The sequence below is a fragment of the Platichthys flesus genome, chromosome 15 (assembly GCF_949316205.1).
Source record: "Platichthys flesus chromosome 15, fPlaFle2.1, whole genome shotgun sequence".
Lineage (NCBI taxonomy): Eukaryota > Metazoa > Chordata > Actinopteri > Pleuronectiformes > Pleuronectidae > Platichthys > Platichthys flesus.
The window spans coordinates 6247417-6268272 of NC_084959.1; the positions used below are offsets into that span (position 1 = coordinate 6247417).

The window sequence follows — 20856 nt, forward strand, 5'->3', positions numbered from 1 at the left end:
GAGGTAGATAAAAGAATAATATATATATATATATATATATATATATATATGTATGTTCAAAAAAAAGGCAATAGATCTAAAATAAAAATAACTAAATAAAAGAATGCTGAGTATGTACATTATATACACCTTGTAGTGTATATATGTTTATAAGTCTATATATGGTAAGGATAATTACATGAGCAAGTAGAAAGAAGTTTGTACATAAACACAAATTTGCAAAATATATTTTCTGTTCGAAATAGTGAAAAATAGTTTAAGTAGCGTTTCATGACCAGTGCAATATCTTATTAAAGTACTGCAGTACATTAATTAACGAAGTACATTTACTTATTCATTCGTGTACTAATATAAATCTGTATAAAAAGTGTCTCAGCTCAGCTGATCTGCAGGGGTGGTGACCTGGTGTCCGCCAGAGATCGCTGCAGCTCCACAGTGCACAGCCGCTATTAGCATGTAGCCGCTAACACATCCAACCCGGCCGCCATGAAAACACGGAGACTTTAAACGGAGCCGCAGAGGAGTCATGTCGCTCCGGGAGGTGGCGGCGGGATGTAAACTGTTTACTGCGCTGCTTCTGATTCTGGGTGAGTGCAGTCAAAGCCGCCATAGCTAATCTGTTTAGCCACATTAAAAGCTACAGTCAACGGTGTTAGCATGAGGTGCTAGCTAACCCGCTAGCTCCCTGGAAGTGAGGGGATGAGAGAGACCGGAAGTCGCTTAGATGTGGCCTTCAAAGTAAAATGCTGTTAATATAGTATAGTAGACTACAGTAGTAGTACAGTAGACAGCGTATGTAAGTTTATCAGTTCATATTTTCTTCAATGAGTTATTTAGCTATTCAACAGTGTCCATGCGGTGTTTTTGATTAAAATGTTGTTAAAACATTTTCATAGTTTGAATTTTTCAATCTAGTGATCTTTAAATATGCAGGAATAATTTTCACAGGACATTAACAAGAATATAATGTATTCATAGTGTAATATTAATGTGTATGTGTCTATTACTTTTATTCAATATACTGTTTTATTTTATTTTGTATAACAGTTTTATCCTATTATTTCCCCCGTGTGTGATATTGCTTTTTATTTATTTATCACCTACTTAACTCTGTATTAATTATTTTTTTCTTGCCGATGGAGCTTCCTCGATAAAATATAGTATTTTACGGGTGCTGGGTGTCTCATGGTTATATCCAAAGTATAACTTTGTACATTTTTGCAGTTGAATCAGTCTGCTCTAAATTTAGATTGTCTGAGAGATGAATTGAAGTATTGTGTTGACATTGCGTGGACACCAATGCTGCATCTGTCTCACTGTCTTCAGGTCCCCCTGCTAAAGACAGACACACTGGCTTTGCTCATGTAAGTGCCGCCCCCAGATTCTTGCTGTGATCATTCTTCATCATGTGGCTCGGCAGTGTGTGTCTGACTAAACCAACTCTGACTCCCTGCAGGCGCTGGAGCAGCAGGAGCACGCTGCACGCGGAGCTGCTGGTGAGTGAGGAATGTCACCACAGAGGCTCAGATGTTTTCACCCGAGTAGCACACACATACACAGTCACACACACAGACACACACTACACAGCCAAACTCATGTTTCCTGGTGCATGTTAATGAGGCTTGATTTTACGGTAGCAACATTTTGTATTTGACATTGTGCCAGTGAGTAAAATACAGTAAAAGAAAAGATGTTATTCAATTTCTTGCCCCGAGCTTCATGGGATGATTGACATGTCGTGAGTGTGTGCACGCTTCACAGGAAGCTACAGCCACCTGTCAGTCAGTCGAATAGAGAAATAGAACAGGAAAGAAAATCCACCTGCCAGCAACTTTACAGCTCATAAAACCCGTTTTATCTCGTTGGTTCAATCTAGACAATACCTGAAGAATAACGATGGTGAGTCATAAGTGGTTGTAAAAGAAGAAGAAGATTTGTTATCTTATAGGGATTAGTTAAAGTCAATGAAGCAGCTGACCTGCTTGTACTGTTTTATTGTAATGACATGCATTAGGAACCATTTAGAACTAATGTATAATTCATTATTTGATCCCTGTGCGTTCCTCTAAGTTCCCCCTGTCTCTTTGAATCACAAGTAATTACTCTTTCCTCTCGTTCATCCCTTATTCTTTCCTGTGAGCGTGTTTCTCAGAAGTCGAGGAGCTGGTCTTTGTGATCCAGAGCCAGAGGAACTCCTACCACGCCCGTCGAGGGGTCCAGAGGAGGGCGGAGATTCTGCAGCAGGCGGCTGAACTCGGGCAGGTAACATCTGTCAGGCACTGGATGTTTAATGGTCCTTTGGAATGAGGCACATTATTAAGTAACATTGGTGCTTCAGACAGGTTTATAAAGAGCAGTGCAGTTAAATATTGCAATCACCATTAGGGGATTTGAAAAGAAGTGCAATCTGAGGTTCTGACATTAACAGGATGATGATGCTGCATTTTTCTTTTCTCAATGTGTGCAAGTGACACTGATCCACATAAAAAGTCAGGGGTCAGGGGTTTGACCTCCATCCTTTGCTCTTGTGTAATACTGTGGTATTACACTGGTACCAATAGGTGTCCCCCTTGTCATAGCACACACTGCTTGAGCTGAGATCTGGCTGCAGGGTAGCTGTTAAAATTAAGTAGACCAGAGTGAAATGAGGTAGACATGGACGTGGCTGCCTGGAGCAGAGGCACAGATTTGAAGATTACCTGCTCCCGGGAGATGAGGTGGTGAAATAAAGAGAGTCTTGCTCTAGTCTTAGATTCTTCCACCAACATAATTTTTAATCCACAATAATCTCTTTGCAGTGATTTCTGCAGCAACATATTTAGAAATCAAACCGAGTCCGTTCTGGATACGTTAAGATAAGTTAAGTTAAGTTAAGTCAGGTTGCGTTTGAGATCCGATCCGATCAGATAAATGGAGTTTAAGTCAAGTTAAGTTGAGTTAATAAGTTGAGATAAATTTAAGATAATAGGAATTGTAGTTACAATCATCTCTGAACTTCGCTGAGTTAGATCACACCGCAGCCTGTAAACAGTAGATGTGTTTCGGCGGCTCGAGAAAAACGTTAATCGCATAAAGCCTTGTTTGTGATTGAAGCGACATGGATATGATTGAATTTGACACGTCTGTGATTGTTTTTGTTTTGAAGCCATGTTTTGTTGTCGTCGTTGTTGTTTTTGTCTGCGGTTAGAGGTGTCTACACACCAATTTCTTCCTGAGAGACAGAGAGAAGAGGCAGTTAATGAGAACGGTGGGGCGCATCAGTTGTGAAATATACAGCTGCCCGTCATCAATCTCTCATTCAGTTGTCGTGTCGCCGCTGTGAGCAGCAGTTAATGCACCGGGTGACAGGTCAGAGAGACACATGAGAACACAACACAACAAAGATAATGGGTGTGTGACCCCAGAGGCGGCCGATTGAGAATCAGAGTTACTTAATTGGTCCCCAGCTGGAAATTAGGATTTGTTTTTTCTGTGCATGGTTTTCTTCATTAATTGGTCATAAAATAAAATCTAATCAAAGTCACAATGACAAAGAAACACAATGTGCTCAAGCTAATGACAAAGAATTTGAATCCTTTCTTATGTTTGTGGAACACATGAAACATTCTCAGTTCTGGCGGAAAGAACAAGTGAACCCTCATCTGACGCTTAAAACACAAACTCACAGGAGAAGGAGAGATTTAACAAGTCAATTCTTAGTGTTAATCGTCATGAGTCCTTCTCAATATAAAAAAAAACGTGACTGATGTGACAGCCAGCAACGATATTAATGCTGGAAAGATGTTTCTGCTTTCACACTTAATCATCAAAAGTACCTCCAACAGAAACAGATGCCACAGGTGAAAGAAGAGGGAGTCGTTTTCCCCTTTGGAACTGAGGTGTTGAGAAGTTGTATCCAATCGTCAAGTTGATAAGAAATCGCTGTGATGTTGGCTGCTCCATTACTCTGAAAGTGTTTATAGGAGTGTAAGGCTAGTTTATTTTTTTTAAACAGCCCATTTGAATACTTCTGTGTTTAAACTGGTTAATTGTGCGCGTGCTGACTGGCTGTGGTGTGACTGTATCGTCCAAATAAAGAGCTGGACGAATCAAAGCTTTCTTTGGATTTGATAGAGCTGGATTGGTGAAAGCTGTTTTGAACAAGGCCAGGTAAAAGCGTCGCACGTTTTCTGACTGACTTTTAAACACATTTCAAGAAGATTAAAGGTCGTAAACTCCTAGTTTTCTTAATTCATTTATTTTTCCCACAGCCTGACTTCATATTTAAAACTAAAGGTTAACATTTGGTTGGTGGCAGAGGGCGTCTGTTTGTTATTGTCCAGTAGTAATGGTTCTTATCCCTAAATGTCGCCGCCTGTGGCTCTTTTTTTTCCGCCTCATAATCCAAACTCATTACAGATCCGTCTCATTTGGCCACCGCACGACCTTCCACACCACCGTGTACCGTGAACTGGCCCGTGTATCAGCACGCAGACTTTAGGACACACACACACACACACACACACACACACACACACCTGTTCCCAGTTTCTCGTCTTTTTGCTCCCTTGCGTTCCTCATGTGATGCAGTTGCCTGTTGCCACTCGTCCGCCTGTCTTTCTTCTCATTGGCCTGTTTAGCCGCCATCTGCCAGTAAACCTGTTTCTCTTTATTAAAGTCCATCAGGGCTGCCTTGTGCCTGCGTTCGGTTCCTCCCTCCCTCTGCCAGCACTGCTTCCACCGGCTTATAGTGACCCTCATGGTGTCTTATCTCATACCTTCAGCTTTACTTCCAACAAGTGACACATTTTTGAAAATAGTTTGTAGATGTTTTGTTTATAGGACAAAGTTTAAATGTAAAAGGGGGAGAGAGTGTTTTATTAATAGGACATTTATGTCCAGCTGTTCACTCAAGCATCATGTGGAAGTAAAGCAGCTCTGAAGTGATAACATGACGAATGACATGAATCTTCAGAACAAGAACCTCCACACACTAGAATTCAACATATTTTCCCCCAGGTTCCCTCTCAGTAATATGTTATATGGCAAAAGCCACTACTGTTCTGTCTTATTTTAAAAGGCTCATTCTGTGTATGACAGGTTTAGTTCCAGCTGCAAGTTTGATATAAAGTGTAAAATAAAACTGGACTATGGAGGAATGTCTGCTGTTGCCAGAGGAAGAACGTCAGAGGAAAAAATGAAGGCAATTTGCAGACAAATGAAGATGCATGGAAAGCATGCACAGTATTGTTGTTGTGGTTGCGCGCGTGAAGAATGCAAGGGAAGAAAGTTGTGTAACAGAAGTGAAGCCAGTAGGGAAGCAGCGACTCCTGCTCTGCACAATCTATACGTCAGAAACAGAAACCATCGTGACTAATGCCACAGTATATTCCAAACACGTCTGAGAAGGTGAGCGCCCACCTCCGCTGCCGGTGGCACAAAACGACCTCTTATGTTGACACAACGATTCTGCTGTTTCAAACACCTCATTAAGAGCTGCGTCCTCATAGTGTTTACACACAAACTGCCTTTGTGTGACTCCAGGTAAAATGGATAGAACTCACAAAGGGACTTGCTCGGCTCAGACAAGAAGGGAAGCACACTTTGACTCCCTTGAGCTATTCTTTGCTGTATTCATCCTCACGACTGTGTCTATATAAATAGCTCCATGGAATAGAGTTGAGTTGTTCTGCACGAGTCGCTTGGTGAGGAGGTGGGACCTCAAACACAGGCTCCTCAAACGAGGCTTTCTCCTTGTTTTATTCCTCTTCGGTTTTGAGCCAATAAAAAATCTATTAAAAACAAACCTTGCACGCAACAGGCTGTGCAGATGTCGTCACTCAACGTGTTGTTGATTAAGGTCTCGCCCCCCCACCAGCATGTTCAGGTGCATTCAGCAGATCATCTGTCAGTGTCACTGCAGTGTCTTTCATAAGAACAAACCTGAGATACGTGTATTTCCATTTTCTGCTTTTGTGTCGGGTTCTTTTTGCTCTGCTACAATTAATATAAACATATAACGACTTTTTATATTAAGATTTTACTGTTAAAAACAATACAAAATACTTTGCATTGTTTAAGATTAAAGCAAAGATATTTCTTTCTTGTGCTCTATTTTAAAAAGCAGTGTTTAGATTGGGACATGTGTTTTGTTCCAGATTTTTATCAAAGACACAAAAAGATGATTTTTATAATGTTATATAATAATTATTATTATAAATGTATGTCAATTTTTTCCCAGTTGGAGTACTTTTGATACTTTATTTGATGATATATGCATTTGTTCTTTACTTAAGTGGGGGTTTGAATGCAGGACTTTCACTACAATTGGTAGTTGTACCAGGAAATACAATATATCCTAATTGTATGTTCTTCTTCATGTTATTTCACTTCCATACTTGTCTCTGACACCATTGAAACCTGTTTACCTGTATGACTGCATCAAGTATACATGTAGAGTGTTTAATTGTTCAAAGTTCAGATCACCTGCTCAAACACATAGAAAGAGAGATTACACGATTTTTAAAAAATGTTTACGAAGATGTTTTGCACTGAAATGTATTAATCTGCCTGCAGGATGTTGATAGTTTCTTATAATTGTCTTGTTTTATTTCAGGTGGTTCCGGTTGTTGTTCTCCTTCATGAGCTGTCGGAGTATGCAGGGGATTGGAGTATCCTCCCTGCGCTTCCCCAGTGAGTTAAGAACCCGCATGTGGAGAATATGTCAAAGCAATCAAATCACAATCCATAAAGCTTGATTGAATGAGGATTAATGATGAGCTGATGGTTTCTTATGGATCTTTCCAGTCTCTCTGCCACACACGGCCAATCAGCTTCCTGGTTTTTCTTCATAGAGGAGGAAACCAGAGTCTCACTGGCTGCTCTGCTGCAGGTGCTCCACAGGTATCAAGTCCACGAGGTGAGACGCGAACACGCACCCTGAAATAAAAACATATAACCGACAAAACTAACGATATTCAGTTTTATGCAAAAGCTGTTTTGGTGATTTTGGCTCAGTTTCCCCCTGATCTGACTGCAGCACCTGCATGTTTCATATCTCTGACTCTCCGATGAGGTTACAGGTTTCCCTCAGATGACTCTGTTCCACATCAATGCTGCATAATGTAACCGTGCACCACCACTCCTGTGTTGCTAAAACTTCCTGCAGGCACTTTCTAAGCCTGTTGGCACATCTGGCATTATGGGACAGACACTGACGTCTTTTTAAACACCTGATTCTGGAAGGCGAGCATGTCTCCGAAATGTATAAACCCTGGTGGATTTTTAAATTCTTTTACAATTAGAAGGTGTCTTATCTTTCATGTTTCACATTTTTCCCTTTTCACATGTCACAGGAATGGTTTCTGGGTAAACGGCTCCATGACAGCGAGGCTTCCATCATCCACCATTATGCTTTTTCTGAAGACCCCAGTTCCTTTGGTTACCCTGACCCTGCAGCAGGCTGGGCTCTCAGCACCCCCCTGCTCCACAGGTGTGTGTTTGTGTGTGTGAGAACCATAGTGTAACTGACTTAATATGCCTGAACTCCAAACAGGCACTAAATTAATATAAAGCAGTCACTCAGTCGGTTTTATAAAGGTCTGTAAAAGGTCCCCAGAGTAATGTATCTTCAGAATTACTTTTTAATTAATTGAATATTGACTCATGATGAAATCTTTACAAATTAATTTATTCAGTCTTTCAAATCTAGAGCTTGAGGCGCTTTCCATTGCCTGTGTATTAGTACCTACAAAACAACAACACATATTTAATTTAAAACATAAAACAGGAGAACAGACTCAAACGAAACCAGTTAATTGAATCAGGACTTCCTCTCTGTGCATTCCCTTTTCCAATCTACTCTTCTTCCTCTTTCAAATTCTTTCCCTTTTGTTTTCAGACTCACAGAGCGGATCCAACACGGGAATCTGAAGTCAGACTTTACCATTGACTTGAAGCATGAGGTAACATTAAGTTTCTTGAATTATGTGTGTGTGTGTGTGTGTGTGTGTGTGTGTGTGTGTGTGTGTGTGTGTGTTTGTGTGTGTGTGTGTGTGTGTGTGTGTGTGTGTGTGTGTGTGTGTGTGTGTGTGTGTGTGTGTGTGTGTGTGTGTGTGTGTGTGTGTGTGTGTGTGTGTGTGTGTGTGTGTGTGTGTGTGTGTGTGTGTGTGTGTGTGTGTGTGTGTGTGTGTGTGTGTGTGTGTGTGTGTGTGTGTGCGTGTGTGTGTCCTCCACTATAATAAATAAGTTATAGCTAAGTTAAAACTTGGATCATTATAATTAGTGTCACAATTTGTCCGGTCCCCTGCTGGAGTGATGTTGACAGACTGCACTGCCCCGGTGACTGATGACTCTCTAGTTGAAAAGCTCTCAAACTCAACGCCTGGACCTGCTTGTGACAGATTGTCCGTTTGTGGTTTCCAGACCCCGCAAAGTTATTAATTGATCCTTTTTCAAATTGGAATTCATAGCCCTAGCCTGAGCGGCCCCCTTTGAAATCCTCTAATGACTTATGGGTAATAAAAAAGAAATCATTGGCTGTCTGGGTGTAAACGACCCAGACCGAGTTCTGAGGCGCTCCAGAGCTGCCAGGAAGTCCGAGCCTTTCACCCTCGGAGGAGCTGTTGTACTCGTCCGACACTGAGCCGACAACTTTATGTTTACAGGACAACGATAACATGTCACTAATCACTGTTCCCTCATGCAGCCGAAATTCCTTTTCATGTGTTTTCAGATTGCTTTGTTTATTTGGGACGAAGGAAAAGGTCCAAAGCTGACAGCAGTTCCAGAGTTTTGCACAGAGCCGAGAGACAACTGCGCTACCACATTTACAACTTACCTGCCTAACTGTGTACGTACAGCTCTTATTTATGCCCTTTACATCATAAGACTTCGATCACTCATTCACCTACCTTTTGGAGATTTTCCCGTGTTTACAAAAACCTGCTGCAGATACCCTCCCATGTTCTATTTACTCCAAGTTCGTCCTTACATTGTTAAATCCATTTTTCCATTTACTCACTTGTCACATTTTCCTAAAAAAGGATGACTCATACTTTTCCATCACACTTTGAGACCCATCACACACAAAGAACATATTCATTTGTACCGAATATTCTGCAGAGGTAGCAAATCGAAACCGAAAGGACGTGAATGAGGAATAACATTCTGATTACGATCGGTCATTTTCACACCTGAAATGAGAAGTGAGTGAAAAAATAAATCCACAGATCTGTACAGAAAACCCAAATGGAAAACATAGCTGTGAGTCGTCGTCCTCCTCTCCCCCCCCCCCCACCCCCCAATAATACTGTTAGAACCGGGTGTGCCTCATTCTGCCTCAATTTTACAACTCCATTACATTCTGTATACGTAAGCTGCGCCTCATTCTGTGTGTGTGCTCCTGGTCACCTTTAACCATCTTCTTTCTTCCATGTTTGTTCTATGCAGAGGGGCATTGACTTTTTTTCTCTCCGTCTTTTCAGGGAAATTCGGTCTCGAAGGATGACGTATTTGTTGCTGTGAAAACTTGCCGGAAATTCCACAGGGAGCGAGGTGTGTGTTAGTTTCGACCCATCGGTTGTAGATGAATACTGTTTCATGAATGACCCCCACCAAGCAGCTTATGAGCCGAGAGGGAAGCCAGAATAATCAATGGATCTTGATGGGGAAAAAAACAGGCGACTGATAACTATTAGAGAATGTAATTTGGCGCAGTCTGATCGACTCTGAGGGGAACTGTTGGGCCTTGGTTGATGGTTGTGCTCGTCTGAGTGAATCAACCAAACCAGCCAGCATCACCTCCCTGCTGGAGTTGATGATATCCTGCAGTGTGTGATCATTTACCTCAGTTAAAGTACCAGTGCATGAATGTAAAAGTAATTGATTAAAGCCCAATCTCCAGCATTCATAGTCTAAATTCAATAAACATGGAGGAATATTATCAACAATTTGCATGTGGCATAAAGACAATGGTTCCTGTAATTGGTTATTTGATGTGTAACACTGTGAGATTTATTTTATTTTATTTAGTGAATCAATTAGGATTAATAATAATGAATTCATGTTAATTTACTTGGTTTCCTGTTTAACTTCACAACCTCATCCAGACTGTCGGTTTGTGTAATTACCTAAAACACTGATGTTGGTTTTTAGAGTTGAAACGAGACAGTAGTTCAGGACGGACTCACTTTGTTCAGGATGTTTTCATCTGCTTTTTAATTTCAGGGTATATAAAGTGAGCTGACTATACATCAGATAATTTGTCGTTATTATTTTTTTAAAGATTAAATAAATTAATGATTGGTCGCCACATATCATGGAGGAAAATTATTGATGTGATAGAGTTATTGACATTTGTTATTTACTATTTTCAATGCAGATACAGAAAGTAGACATATGGTTAACTTGTGTTATACACAAAGACCTTCTGATGGTTTTCTCTCCCTCCAGTCAATATCTTCCTTTTATAATTACGAGTATTTCCAAGTCCCTCTTGATCTAATAATGTGCCCCCCCAACACTCCTTACAGTGCCAGTGGTGAAAGCAACATGGGAGAGTGACGCTGGGTTTCTGGAGTATTACAGCGACGTCACTGACGCCTCGATACCCACCATCAGCCTGGGAGTGCCCAACACTGAGAGAGGTGAGCTGAGCATCAGCAGCGTTCATTGATTCCTGCAGCACAGATCTACAGCTCAGACATAGGAGGGTGGATTGTGATTCTCCATCGATAGATGCACAGACCTGGACATTAACGGCAAAGATGCTGTCTGGGTAGATGTTAGCATTCAGCTCACAACAAGACTTGGCCTGACCGCCACCCCCCCCCCACCCCCCACCCCCAAAAAGCCACTGACTTGCCTGTGTTTTTTTTCTTTGTTCAATCACCACGTTGTCCACAGTTCACTGATCATCGCGTTGCTCTTCACCTTCTTTTGTCCTCCTGATTGGAGGCAACTGTTAGCGGGAGAAGGTCTTTCAGCCTCCTGAGGGCTGAGGGGAGAGGCCCCTGACCTCCTCTCTCACATACTTGAAGTGCACCACAGGCGGATGACTCACTGTGCAGACAGATCCATAACTGATTCTGAAGACTGGAGAGTCCAACTGAAGCACAGCAGAATATTGCTTAAACTCTCAAAGACAGCTTTTCTCTGGCTTTGAGAGTATCCGCCAGAGGATAGCTGTCCTCTTGATAGAGGACAATGGAACTTCCTCAATATGCTTTATAATTGGAAAACAATAACTGCACTAATGATCAGCTTCAGTGTGAAGAGGACACACACTGCAATCAGCCACATTGATTAAACCCCAGGCAGCTCTGACCTGTGGAATCCACCAGACGTCTGGTCTCAAGTCGTTAGCAGCAGATCGTTGCAAAGGGTCTTCTATGGATTGAATTGGTTTTTCAACACATCCCACAGGTTATTGTGAATTTGGAAGCCAAGTTAGAACCTTGAATCCTTTGCTGTGTTCCAAACACAATTCCTTGTCCCGTTGATAGAGGCCACCTCCAGGGCAGCCGTGCGACCAGGTGAGTTAGCAGATGCTGAGGGTCCTCCGCACTCTCTCTCCCCAGCGAATGGCCATATATGGCTGTAAATGTTGGTAATTGGTCCGTGTCAATAAAACGGAACCTGAATCCCAGAAATTCGAGCACCCCACTGACTCTGCTGGCTTGCCTTCCTCCCACAGTACATCCTGCAGCAACTCTTCTCCTGGTTAATGACGTGCACGCACCCGGCTGGCGCTCATGTCAGCCACTGAACTCTGACAGATTCAAGTGGCTCACACCCTCACATCTGCCCTTTTTTCCTCCTTCCATCAACTTCAAACTGCCTGCCTAATATACCTCACTCCTCCACAGGTGTAAGGAAATAACCAATCTGAGGTTTGAACATTGTACAGTGTCTGTATTAGGTGTGTTCTTGTCTGAGCTGACCCCTGATTACAGCACACATCCTCCTGCGTCACTCCCTGTAATGTGCCTTCACACAGCAGGCGACAGGCACAGTGTCAGCGACACCTCCAGCTCTTCCTCGTGTTCCTCTTTAAATTCCTCTCTCTGCTCCTGTTCACAGGCTGAAGGAAGTGTCATAGAGCCTCTTCTGTCCCATCCTCCTCTTTTGTATTTCCATCACTGATTAATGCTTCCCAAGCTTATGCTTTACAGACAGGAAAGAATCGACACAAGAAAGATGGCATGTTGTATTTTCTTTATGTCTCTTATGAACACCTACACGGATTTGGTTTATTAGGTTCACCTCAGTGAGACAAACTCAGTCCTAATAAATCCCACCTTCATGATGGTTGTAATGTTTATTTATTATGTGCGGTAGTATTCTATAGAGTAAAATGAAATTGTATGAATATTTTAGAGGTAGCAGTTTGTGTTGCTGGTGAGTTGTATTGCAGTAAAAGGATTGTTTCTATTATTTCTTTTTATATTTATAAGGATGGACTACAACATGTCTCTGAAGTTCATAAAACAGGATTATGGATGTAGACTTCTTGATTGTTGTCTTGTTTATCTAAATTTTTTTTACCACATCCCTTCATCTCTTTACTTCCAAGTTTGCACACTGTTCCTTCTTTCTTTATTGTCTTGATAGTTTCATTTTCTTCCAAATCATCTTTTCGAAATTGACAGCATTCCTCTCTGACCTCTCTCTCTCTCTCTTTCTCTCTCTCTCTCTCTATGTGTCTCTCTCTCTCTCTCTCTCTCTCTCTCTCTCTCTCTCTCTCTCTCTCTCTCTCTCTCTCTCTCTCTCTCTCTCTCAGTCCTTTGTGAGGTTTCTGCTCTTTTGGCGTTTTATGAATCAAAATCCTCCAGGATCAGATCCGGTGACGTTCTCCATCCATCTCACACTTGACGTCTTTATGTTGTGTCCCTGCAGGACACTGTGGGAAGACATTTGCCATCTTGAGGCGGTTCCTTAGAGACACTGGACCAAAGGCTGACTGGCTTCTCATTGTTGATGACGATACACTCATCAGGTAACTGGCAAAAAAGTTTTTCTGTGACTTATGACTTATGACTCCAACTTTTTGTTTAAAAGTTGTCAAAAGGGGGTGAATACAGTTTGTATTTGTACTTTTGACTAGTGTCTCAAAGCGCTGCTGCTGGGAGAACTGGCTCTGTTTAGGACTCTCCAGCTCTCAGTCCCTACAAATGTCGCCAGCTTTTTATCGTTCACATCTGTGAGGGGTTCATTTCGCCTCCTCGGCAGGATCCTGTGATTGTGACTGATTGTGATTGATTGGAGTGAGTTACAATCACAAATAGTTTTTCCAGACCTTGAAAATGTGATAAGAGTTTTCAGTCCAGATAAACGCACACTAACCCTAGTCAAGCTCCAATCTGACAAAACAAGTGACAGCTGAGGACGGTGTGTGTGGAAAGTGGTTTGAAACAACTCAGGAAGCAGTTTTAATCTGCCTACAATCCCAATAACCCGCTTTAAAGGGTGACCTTTGACCTCTTCACAGTCTAAACAATCTATAACATGCAAACATGCACCTGACTTGTTGGTCTTTGTCCGTTTCAGTTTACCCAGGTTGCGGCGACTGCTGCGCTGCTATGATCCAAAGGAAGCGGTGAGCCTCGGGGAGAGGTACGGCTACAGCCTGATTAACCACGGATACAGCTACACCACGGGAGGAGGAGGGTGAGGCTGGTGACAATAAAATCAGGATGAAGCCACTGATGATATTAAATGAAATGTTCTAAACATTTTTCTCAAGTGCACCTGGACGTCATTTGTCTTGAAATTGATATAGCATATGGCAGATTAACATTTTTAGTGTGGTTGGAATCAAATACAGTTTTGAAGGGATTTGACGATATTTAATTACCAGAATTACATGATTAAAGAGCGACTGAGTGTGTGTCAGAGAATTACACAGTGGCAAATACATCCACTATCTGTCACATTTTGGGTCAATTACATCCCTTTATAATTTAAAAGCTGTGCCTTTGTGTGTGTGTGTGTGTCTGTAGGATGGTGCTTAGTAGGCCTGCAGTCTCCAGGCTCGTCTCCAGTGGTTGTAGATGCTACACTGACGATGCTCCTGACGACATGGTGCTGGGCCGGTGCTTCACTTCCCTCGGTGTCCCCATCACACACAGTCCACTGTTCCACCAGGTACACACACACACACACACACACACACGCACACACACACAGTACCCGTAAACCTTCAGAGGAATTCAATAAACACAACTTGTTACTTATAATGGGGAAATCACAATTTGCTCACTTGCAATAGATTGAAAATGTAACAAAATATCCCTGTATAAGTTTACATACAGTTCTTACATGTTTTCATATGCATTGGATTTAGTTTACAATAATAATTAATCAAAGACCAAACATCTATTCTAGCTTCTTGTGGAAAATAATCTGCTTCTACAAACTCAACACAACCTCTTTGTCTTCATTAACTCTCTCTGAGCTTTGTCTCTCATGTTCTCAGAATAGAGTCTGACAAAGTTCTCTGGAGAAAAACTCCTGATGCAGCTCCTCAAGTTATAGACGAGTAAAGAAAGATGCTGCCAAAGTGACTCCCCTGTCCAATTAGTGTAAAAATCCTCTGGCCCATGTTGAACCTCTGGAAAATACAGACAGTTTGTGATTTAAACAGACGTCATTGTTGTGTTTTCAGAGAGGCACTGATGAACTGAGGCTCCTGGGAACAATATGTCAGTGCAGTAGTTTGATTGAAACAGTAGATGTACTGCTGTAGTCCGTCTTCAAAACCAATATACTTGTGATTACGGAAAATGGCATAAAGTGATAAGATGAAAATGTTGATTTGCTCCAGACCGAAACCTGACGTGTTATCTCAGAGAATCAGCTCTTTGTTTTGTCTACTAGCCTTTCAAAGTACACACTGGACAACTTGCTGTCTTGTGGTTCAGAGACTTGCAGTCGTCCTGAGTTCATACTACATGGCCGACTGACAGGGGCTCACAGACTCCAGGATCTTTCACCTGCAGAAACAGCCGACTAGTATGATTGGTCCCAGCGTCCTGTGCTCTGATTGGCTATATTTGTGGCTGACTCATGTGGATATGCAGCCTGCTAGAAGCCGACTCACGTCTTTGAAGAGTTCACTCTTTGCAATTGGCGACAGTTGATCGAACGCCAATTTGGCTCTGATCTGGGGCTTTCCTTGGCAAGTGAAAAATCTGACTAAAAATCATGGGGTGTGAACTAGTCTAGAGTTTTTGGAATCAGAGACGTTTGATAGAAGGTGCAATAAAATGCTATTATTGTGCCTATGAAACTTTAATTATGTTAGTCGCTTGTACTGAAGAAGAAGGCAACTAAGCATCAACTTGGCCAAGACACAGTGTTATTCTGCAGAAGTGTGAGTCAGGAGGAAGCGTGTCTATCTGTCCGTGGATCAGTGTGAAGGTTTCATGTGTGATGCGGTCGTGTCATCTCATGGTTCCTGAAATCATCCCTCACCTTTCTGGTTCAGAGACGTGAAAACAGAAACTTCTCTCTGAGCCCAAAATGTTCCAAGAGTTGATGAGAGCCAGATTCAAAATATTGACCGTCACGCTCCAATATCAGGTGACGCGCCTCATGTTACCCCTCCCTGAGTGTCGAGGAGGGGGGGCAGTAAGACTAGCTTGTGGGTCACGGAGGCTCCGACAACAGAACACTGAGCTGCGCTACCCTGAGGGAAGAGTCCGATAGTTTGCAGCAGTGGGAATCCTCTGAATACATGAAACGTGAAACATTAAGCGGAGCACACACACTGACCAAACGGCTTGTTTTTGATATCCTAGGCCCGACCGGATGACTACAACCACACGCTGATGTCCTTGCAGCAGGCCATCTCCTTCCACAAGCACTGGAACGTAGACCCCGTGGCCGTCTACAGACACTGGCTGGAGGAAACACCCCCACGAGATGAACTGTAGAAACATGGCACAGTAACAAACTGTAGAAACCTACGTTGCACTGTAGCGTAAAGTTAACGATGTGCAAAGTTAATCAATATTTTTGATATCATTATTAGATCTAATGTCTGTGCGTCAGGTGGAATGGGTGGCACAACGTTACAGCCCGGGTGTGTCTCTCCAGAGGTTGAGCTCATCATCTTGGACAAATAAACTGCACATTCAAATGACGTCTGAATATCTTAACCCTGAAATTAGTTTTGCAAAAAAGACTTGAAATGCAGCAACATGTGTGTATGAGGCTTTAGATATTTAATTTATTGAAGAGTGATTATTTCCATGTGTTATTTTTGTGTTTGACAAGCATTGTTTTGACTTGAAAACCAGATCTTTACATTTTTCCGGATTGTATTTCTGTTTGTTTTGTATCTGTGAAGAAAAGAGTTTACCAAGTCGATAATAACCCCGTGAGTGATTCTCTGAAGGAGGATTTTTCAATAGAATTTATTTTTTTATATATGTGTGAGGCTGTCTGTCTGTGTGTGTGTGGGGGGGGGGGGGGGGGGGGCTGTGTGGGGCTGTGTGGGTCTGTGTGTCAGTAAGGGTGGATGAGTACGGAGGGATGTGAGAGTAATTATGACCAGAGCTGGTGAACCTGTATGAAAATGCCATTTGACACCTTTTTTGGATAATATCTAACTTTCTGTGTGCACTTACTGAAAACCACATTTCCTGGAGTTATATGGACAGAAAATAAAACATGAATCCAGTTGGATAACAAACTTTTATTCGTCACAGACACCCGCAGACAGGAACAGGGCACCTTTTCCTCTTCTCTGCCTCCGGCTGCGTGTTGTTTCATTTCTCCAGACGTTTTGTCCTCGTTGAGTTTCCTGTGTCATTGTGACTTCAGCTACCATAGCAACAGGGATGTTAACCGTGACGAAGACGATGTCTCTGTCAAAGCTCCGTGTGTTGACATATTGTGTATCAGCTTTCATTACAGATAATAAAAACACATCACTGCCACATAGCTACATAGCAGATGTTCCTTATCGCTTGATTTGCTTCTGGTGTCGGTCGGTATAATTTGCTTTGTGTCTGATTTGTTCCTTCTGTGTGAGCGCGACAGAGATAAACGATTTAATACTTACATCACATCAGGATTTATAGAGTAGTAAGCCACCGCTACTTTGCTCTTCGCGAGTCTCAGAAGTCCCATTACTAAATGTCCTAATCTGCACGGTCGCCGGCCTATCATTACATTGCTCCTTCCATGTGTAGATTTAATATACCCGGTTCCAACTTCACACACTCGGATCACACTCGGATCCCTCTGTTCTTCCCACACTCTCATTCACACACACACACACACACGGGAGTCATTGGTGCTGTGAGGTTTCATAAACCTCCGAGGGCAGGAGACTCTTCCAGCTCTGCCCTCCACACAGAAAAGCTGTTGCTTTGGCTGCTGAATCAAGTTTTGAATCTGCAGCGGCATCCAGCCATCAATGAGCGGTAAACCGGTTCATTGAACACACACGCGTTCTTGTTAGTGTTCTTCAAGCGTCTAATTTAAATCCAACACAGTTAAATCATGAGGACGCTGAGTCAGTCGACCATTACTGTCACTTAGATGAACACATTTCTGATCCCATTTTTATTACTTCATTTACTTTATCCACGCTCATCCTATACGTTCTTTATTGCCAGAGAATGGCTGCAACTAATCAAAGCAAACCCAGGAGCGGAGCCAGAACTGTTGTTGGACGGTGAGGAATTTTCAGTGAATCATAAATAACGTTTAGTCAAAATACCCTCGAGGCACAGGAGTGGAATCTGTGATCACAAATTGATACAGGAAATTTCCCTCTGACCAATATTTTAATCAGTGAGAAGTTATTCAAAGAGCTAATACTCAGATTCCTAATAAATTTGCTGAACATTTTGCTGAGCTTTTACACTTAACCGTATACTAGTTGTTGTCGCTCACAGATCACAGCACCAACACATGAATAAGAATGTTTAATAAACCCGTCACAGTTTCCATCAAGGAGAGAAGAGCTGGAAATCCATTGGGAAAGTCTTTGATTAAGCTGCATATTAAAACCAGCCAGGCAGCACAACATCCATGATGCTTGTATTAATGTGAAAGGCCGACACCACAACAAACAGTAAACGTGGCTAAAAGGCACTTAAAGAAATCAGAGATGCTTGTTGAAACATATCTAAATCAACACCATTGATGTCTGTGATCCTTTCAGACCCCGTCAAACAAAAAGTTTTATATTTGTGTGCCAGAAAATACAGCGAATGTACAAAAATTCAATCAACAAATATAAAAAAAAAATGAAATGACAACAATTTTGGTCCAGGTACTTTGGAGCTATGGCTCCAGAGATCGAGCGGGTCGTCCACTAACCAGATGGTTGATGGTCCCATCCCAGTCCCCTGCATTTTCGGTGCTTAATCGTCCTTGGGCGAGACACTGAACCAGAAATTACCCATAATATCTGTGATGCAGAAAGGGCTGCACATAAATGCACATACCGATTTGTTTAATAGACTTAGTTTCCTTCATCGCTACATCCAGCATCCAACACTAATCTTTAGTTTGGTTCCAGGGGCCAGATTAGCGGTGTGTTTACTCAGACTACAGATGTAAATGAGCCTATTGAAATTCTGATTTGTGGGTAGTATGACTGTGTCACCCGTGGTTTTCTGTAATTATGGCTGCCGCTCTGTAGGACTTAGAAAATGCAAATTACTGTCATCTCATTATGTTGGCTTCGAGTATTTTAAGGTTGCACTGTCAGTTGTGTGAATGCACAAGACGGGTCATCACTCCTCGGCTCAGGACACTGCTGGATGTAGGCCACGTTGACTCGGTTTCCTGTGATCCATCGTGTGTTTGACGTCCAGAGTCTTGACATCACCGGACGTGACCCCTTTATCTGACAACTTCCCAGATCTGCAGATTCAGAGGCTCGGCTGCTCTGTGCACCACAGGTGTCAAACAGAGATGGATGCAGCCGTTGTTCATTGAATGCAAAAGTAACAACTCAACAGCAAGAGCCACACAACAGAAACACAACGGAAATGAGACAATGAGACAAACAGAGCTACTGACAGAGGTCGAGCTATCAAAATGTAAGGCGTGTCTATTTTATGTTTTACGGTACAGGTAACTGCAGCGACCAATTGGGAAAAACGCACCTGTACCGTAACAGCAGAAATAGACGAGCATCACATTTCAGCTAGCTTGACTGTTTTCACAACGATGGATCTGTTGACAACAGTAAGTAACTTCACTTCCGTTTGTGGGTGTGTGTGCGTTGTGTGGCTTTGTAGTTGTGTTGTGGCTTTTGTTGTGACTTTTGACGTTGTTTTGTGTCTTTTGTGGTTGTGTCTTTTGAAGCTGTTTTGTGGTTGTGTTGTGTCTCTGGTAGTTGTGTTGTTGATTATCTGGCTGTGTTGTAGCTCTTGAGGTTTTGTTGTGTCTTTTATGGTTGTGTTGTGTCTTTTGACGTTGTGGTGTGTATTTTGTGGCTGTGTTGTAGCTCTTGAGGTTGTGTTATGGCTTTTGAGGTTGTGTTGTCTCTTTTGAGGTTGTGTTGTGGCTTACGTAGTTGGGTTGTGGCTTTTTTTGCGTCGTAGTTGTGTATTTTGAGGTCATGTTGTTTTTTCTTTGTGTTTTGTTGCTTGGTCATGTTGAGGCATTGGCATTGTTGCTGTGATAACACAAATGTTGTGTAGTCCCCAGAGTGTATAGTTCCTTAAAGCTAATTAAGAGCAGGAAAGAGAAGAGAACATTATGCTTCACTATGAAAGAGTAACACAACCATTAGGGAAACAGTGGATGTGCTATTACTAAAATAATGTCTTATGAATCACTTAGCTACGTTACATGAATGAACATTTCCCATGATTAAGTTATTAGATTTTCATTTCCGGACACTCTTCAGGAGCCGACCATCTTGGGAGTCATTCAGACAAAACAACACACACACACACACACACACAATAACGGCGTCCAAAGATCAATATCCTAAAATATAATGTCCCAAGGGACACCCGGGGAAATAGGCAAGATAAAAATAAATAAAAGGCAAACAGCAAACCTTATTATCTTCATATTAGATATTGTCCTTGCCAGACGTCTCATATCCTTGCCAGAGTTGCTCTGAGGTAAAACTGGGCAAACAAACCCTGACAAGGCCCATTCAAAGCACAGTGGCCGATGAATAATTCAACAGTTCCTTGCACATATACAGCAGGGTCCAAAACCCACTGAGGCCATTTTCCTATTGGTTTGACTGGCCCATTCAGAAAAAGGGCTCCTCAGACTGCTGGTTTCTTGTCCTCTGATCCACTGTTGTGTTCCAAGCCCCTATAAAGATCTTGTGTAAATGCCTTTGTTTTGTTGTGGGGCTCGCTAGATATTGGCCTGAAGTGGGCTGTGCGCCAAGCTTTGTCAATCGAGCGGCCGCTGGAGCAGAGAGGGATTTATCTGTTTATCTTCGAGCACTTCCGCAGCTCAGCCTCTTAACTTCTGACTCGTAGTAAACTGCTGATGATGTAACGGCCGTGATACGTCTCCTCGGCCTACTCATTAAATCTCTGTAGAATAATGAAGCACAGGTCCCCGAAGCGGTCATGTCACACATTCATATCCCGTGGGGATATAAACCAAAGAGGATGTGTCACAGTTTGAAAAGGAAGCTCTCATCCTTCATTTGTCTTCAAGGACTCACTTATCACTTATCTGGCCTCGTCTGGTGGTGGCAGGGAAGGAGGGATTTATCAATCCATTCGAATGATTCATGCGGACGGCGGCTCCAGAGGGAGGTGAGAAACATTTGTATCACTTCTGAAAATGTGTTCGTACACCACTGAATGATTTTGTTCTGTTTTTTGAGGAATAATTCATCGTCCTCGAATCACACACAGATCCGGTGAACCG

At 42.3% G+C, this 20856-nt stretch overlaps 1 protein-coding gene across 1 annotated transcript; it reads left to right on the plus strand.

The window, feature by feature from the left end:
• The first annotated feature begins 370 nt into the window (after positions 1-370).
• On the plus strand, positions 371-16442 carry b3glctb (beta 3-glucosyltransferase b). Its single transcript, XM_062406319.1, has 15 exons — positions 371-587; positions 1327-1364; positions 1457-1496; positions 2153-2262; positions 6596-6672; positions 6787-6898; positions 7335-7471; positions 7880-7943; positions 8714-8830; positions 9465-9534; positions 10512-10625; positions 12877-12976; positions 13528-13647; positions 13980-14124; positions 15780-16442. The coding sequence occupies exons 1-15, from the start codon at positions 527-529 to the stop codon at positions 15912-15914; spliced, it is 1440 nt and encodes a 479-aa protein (XP_062262303.1). The 5' UTR covers positions 371-526; the 3' UTR covers positions 15915-16442.
• The last annotated feature ends 4414 nt before the right edge of the window (positions 16443-20856 follow it).

Excerpts from the sequence above, each read along its gene's own strand:
- b3glctb (XM_062406319.1), top strand. The coding sequence starts at position 527 with ATGTCGCTCCGGGAGGTGGCGGCGGGATGTAAACTGTTTACTGCGCTG. Across the intron at positions 7,944-8,713 it reads CCATTGACTTGAAGCATGAG|ATTGCTTTGTTTATTTGGGA; the intron begins GTAACATTAAGT and ends ATGTGTTTTCAG. Across the intron at positions 12,977-13,527 it reads GATGACGATACACTCATCAG|TTTACCCAGGTTGCGGCGAC; the intron begins GTAACTGGCAAA and ends TGTCCGTTTCAG.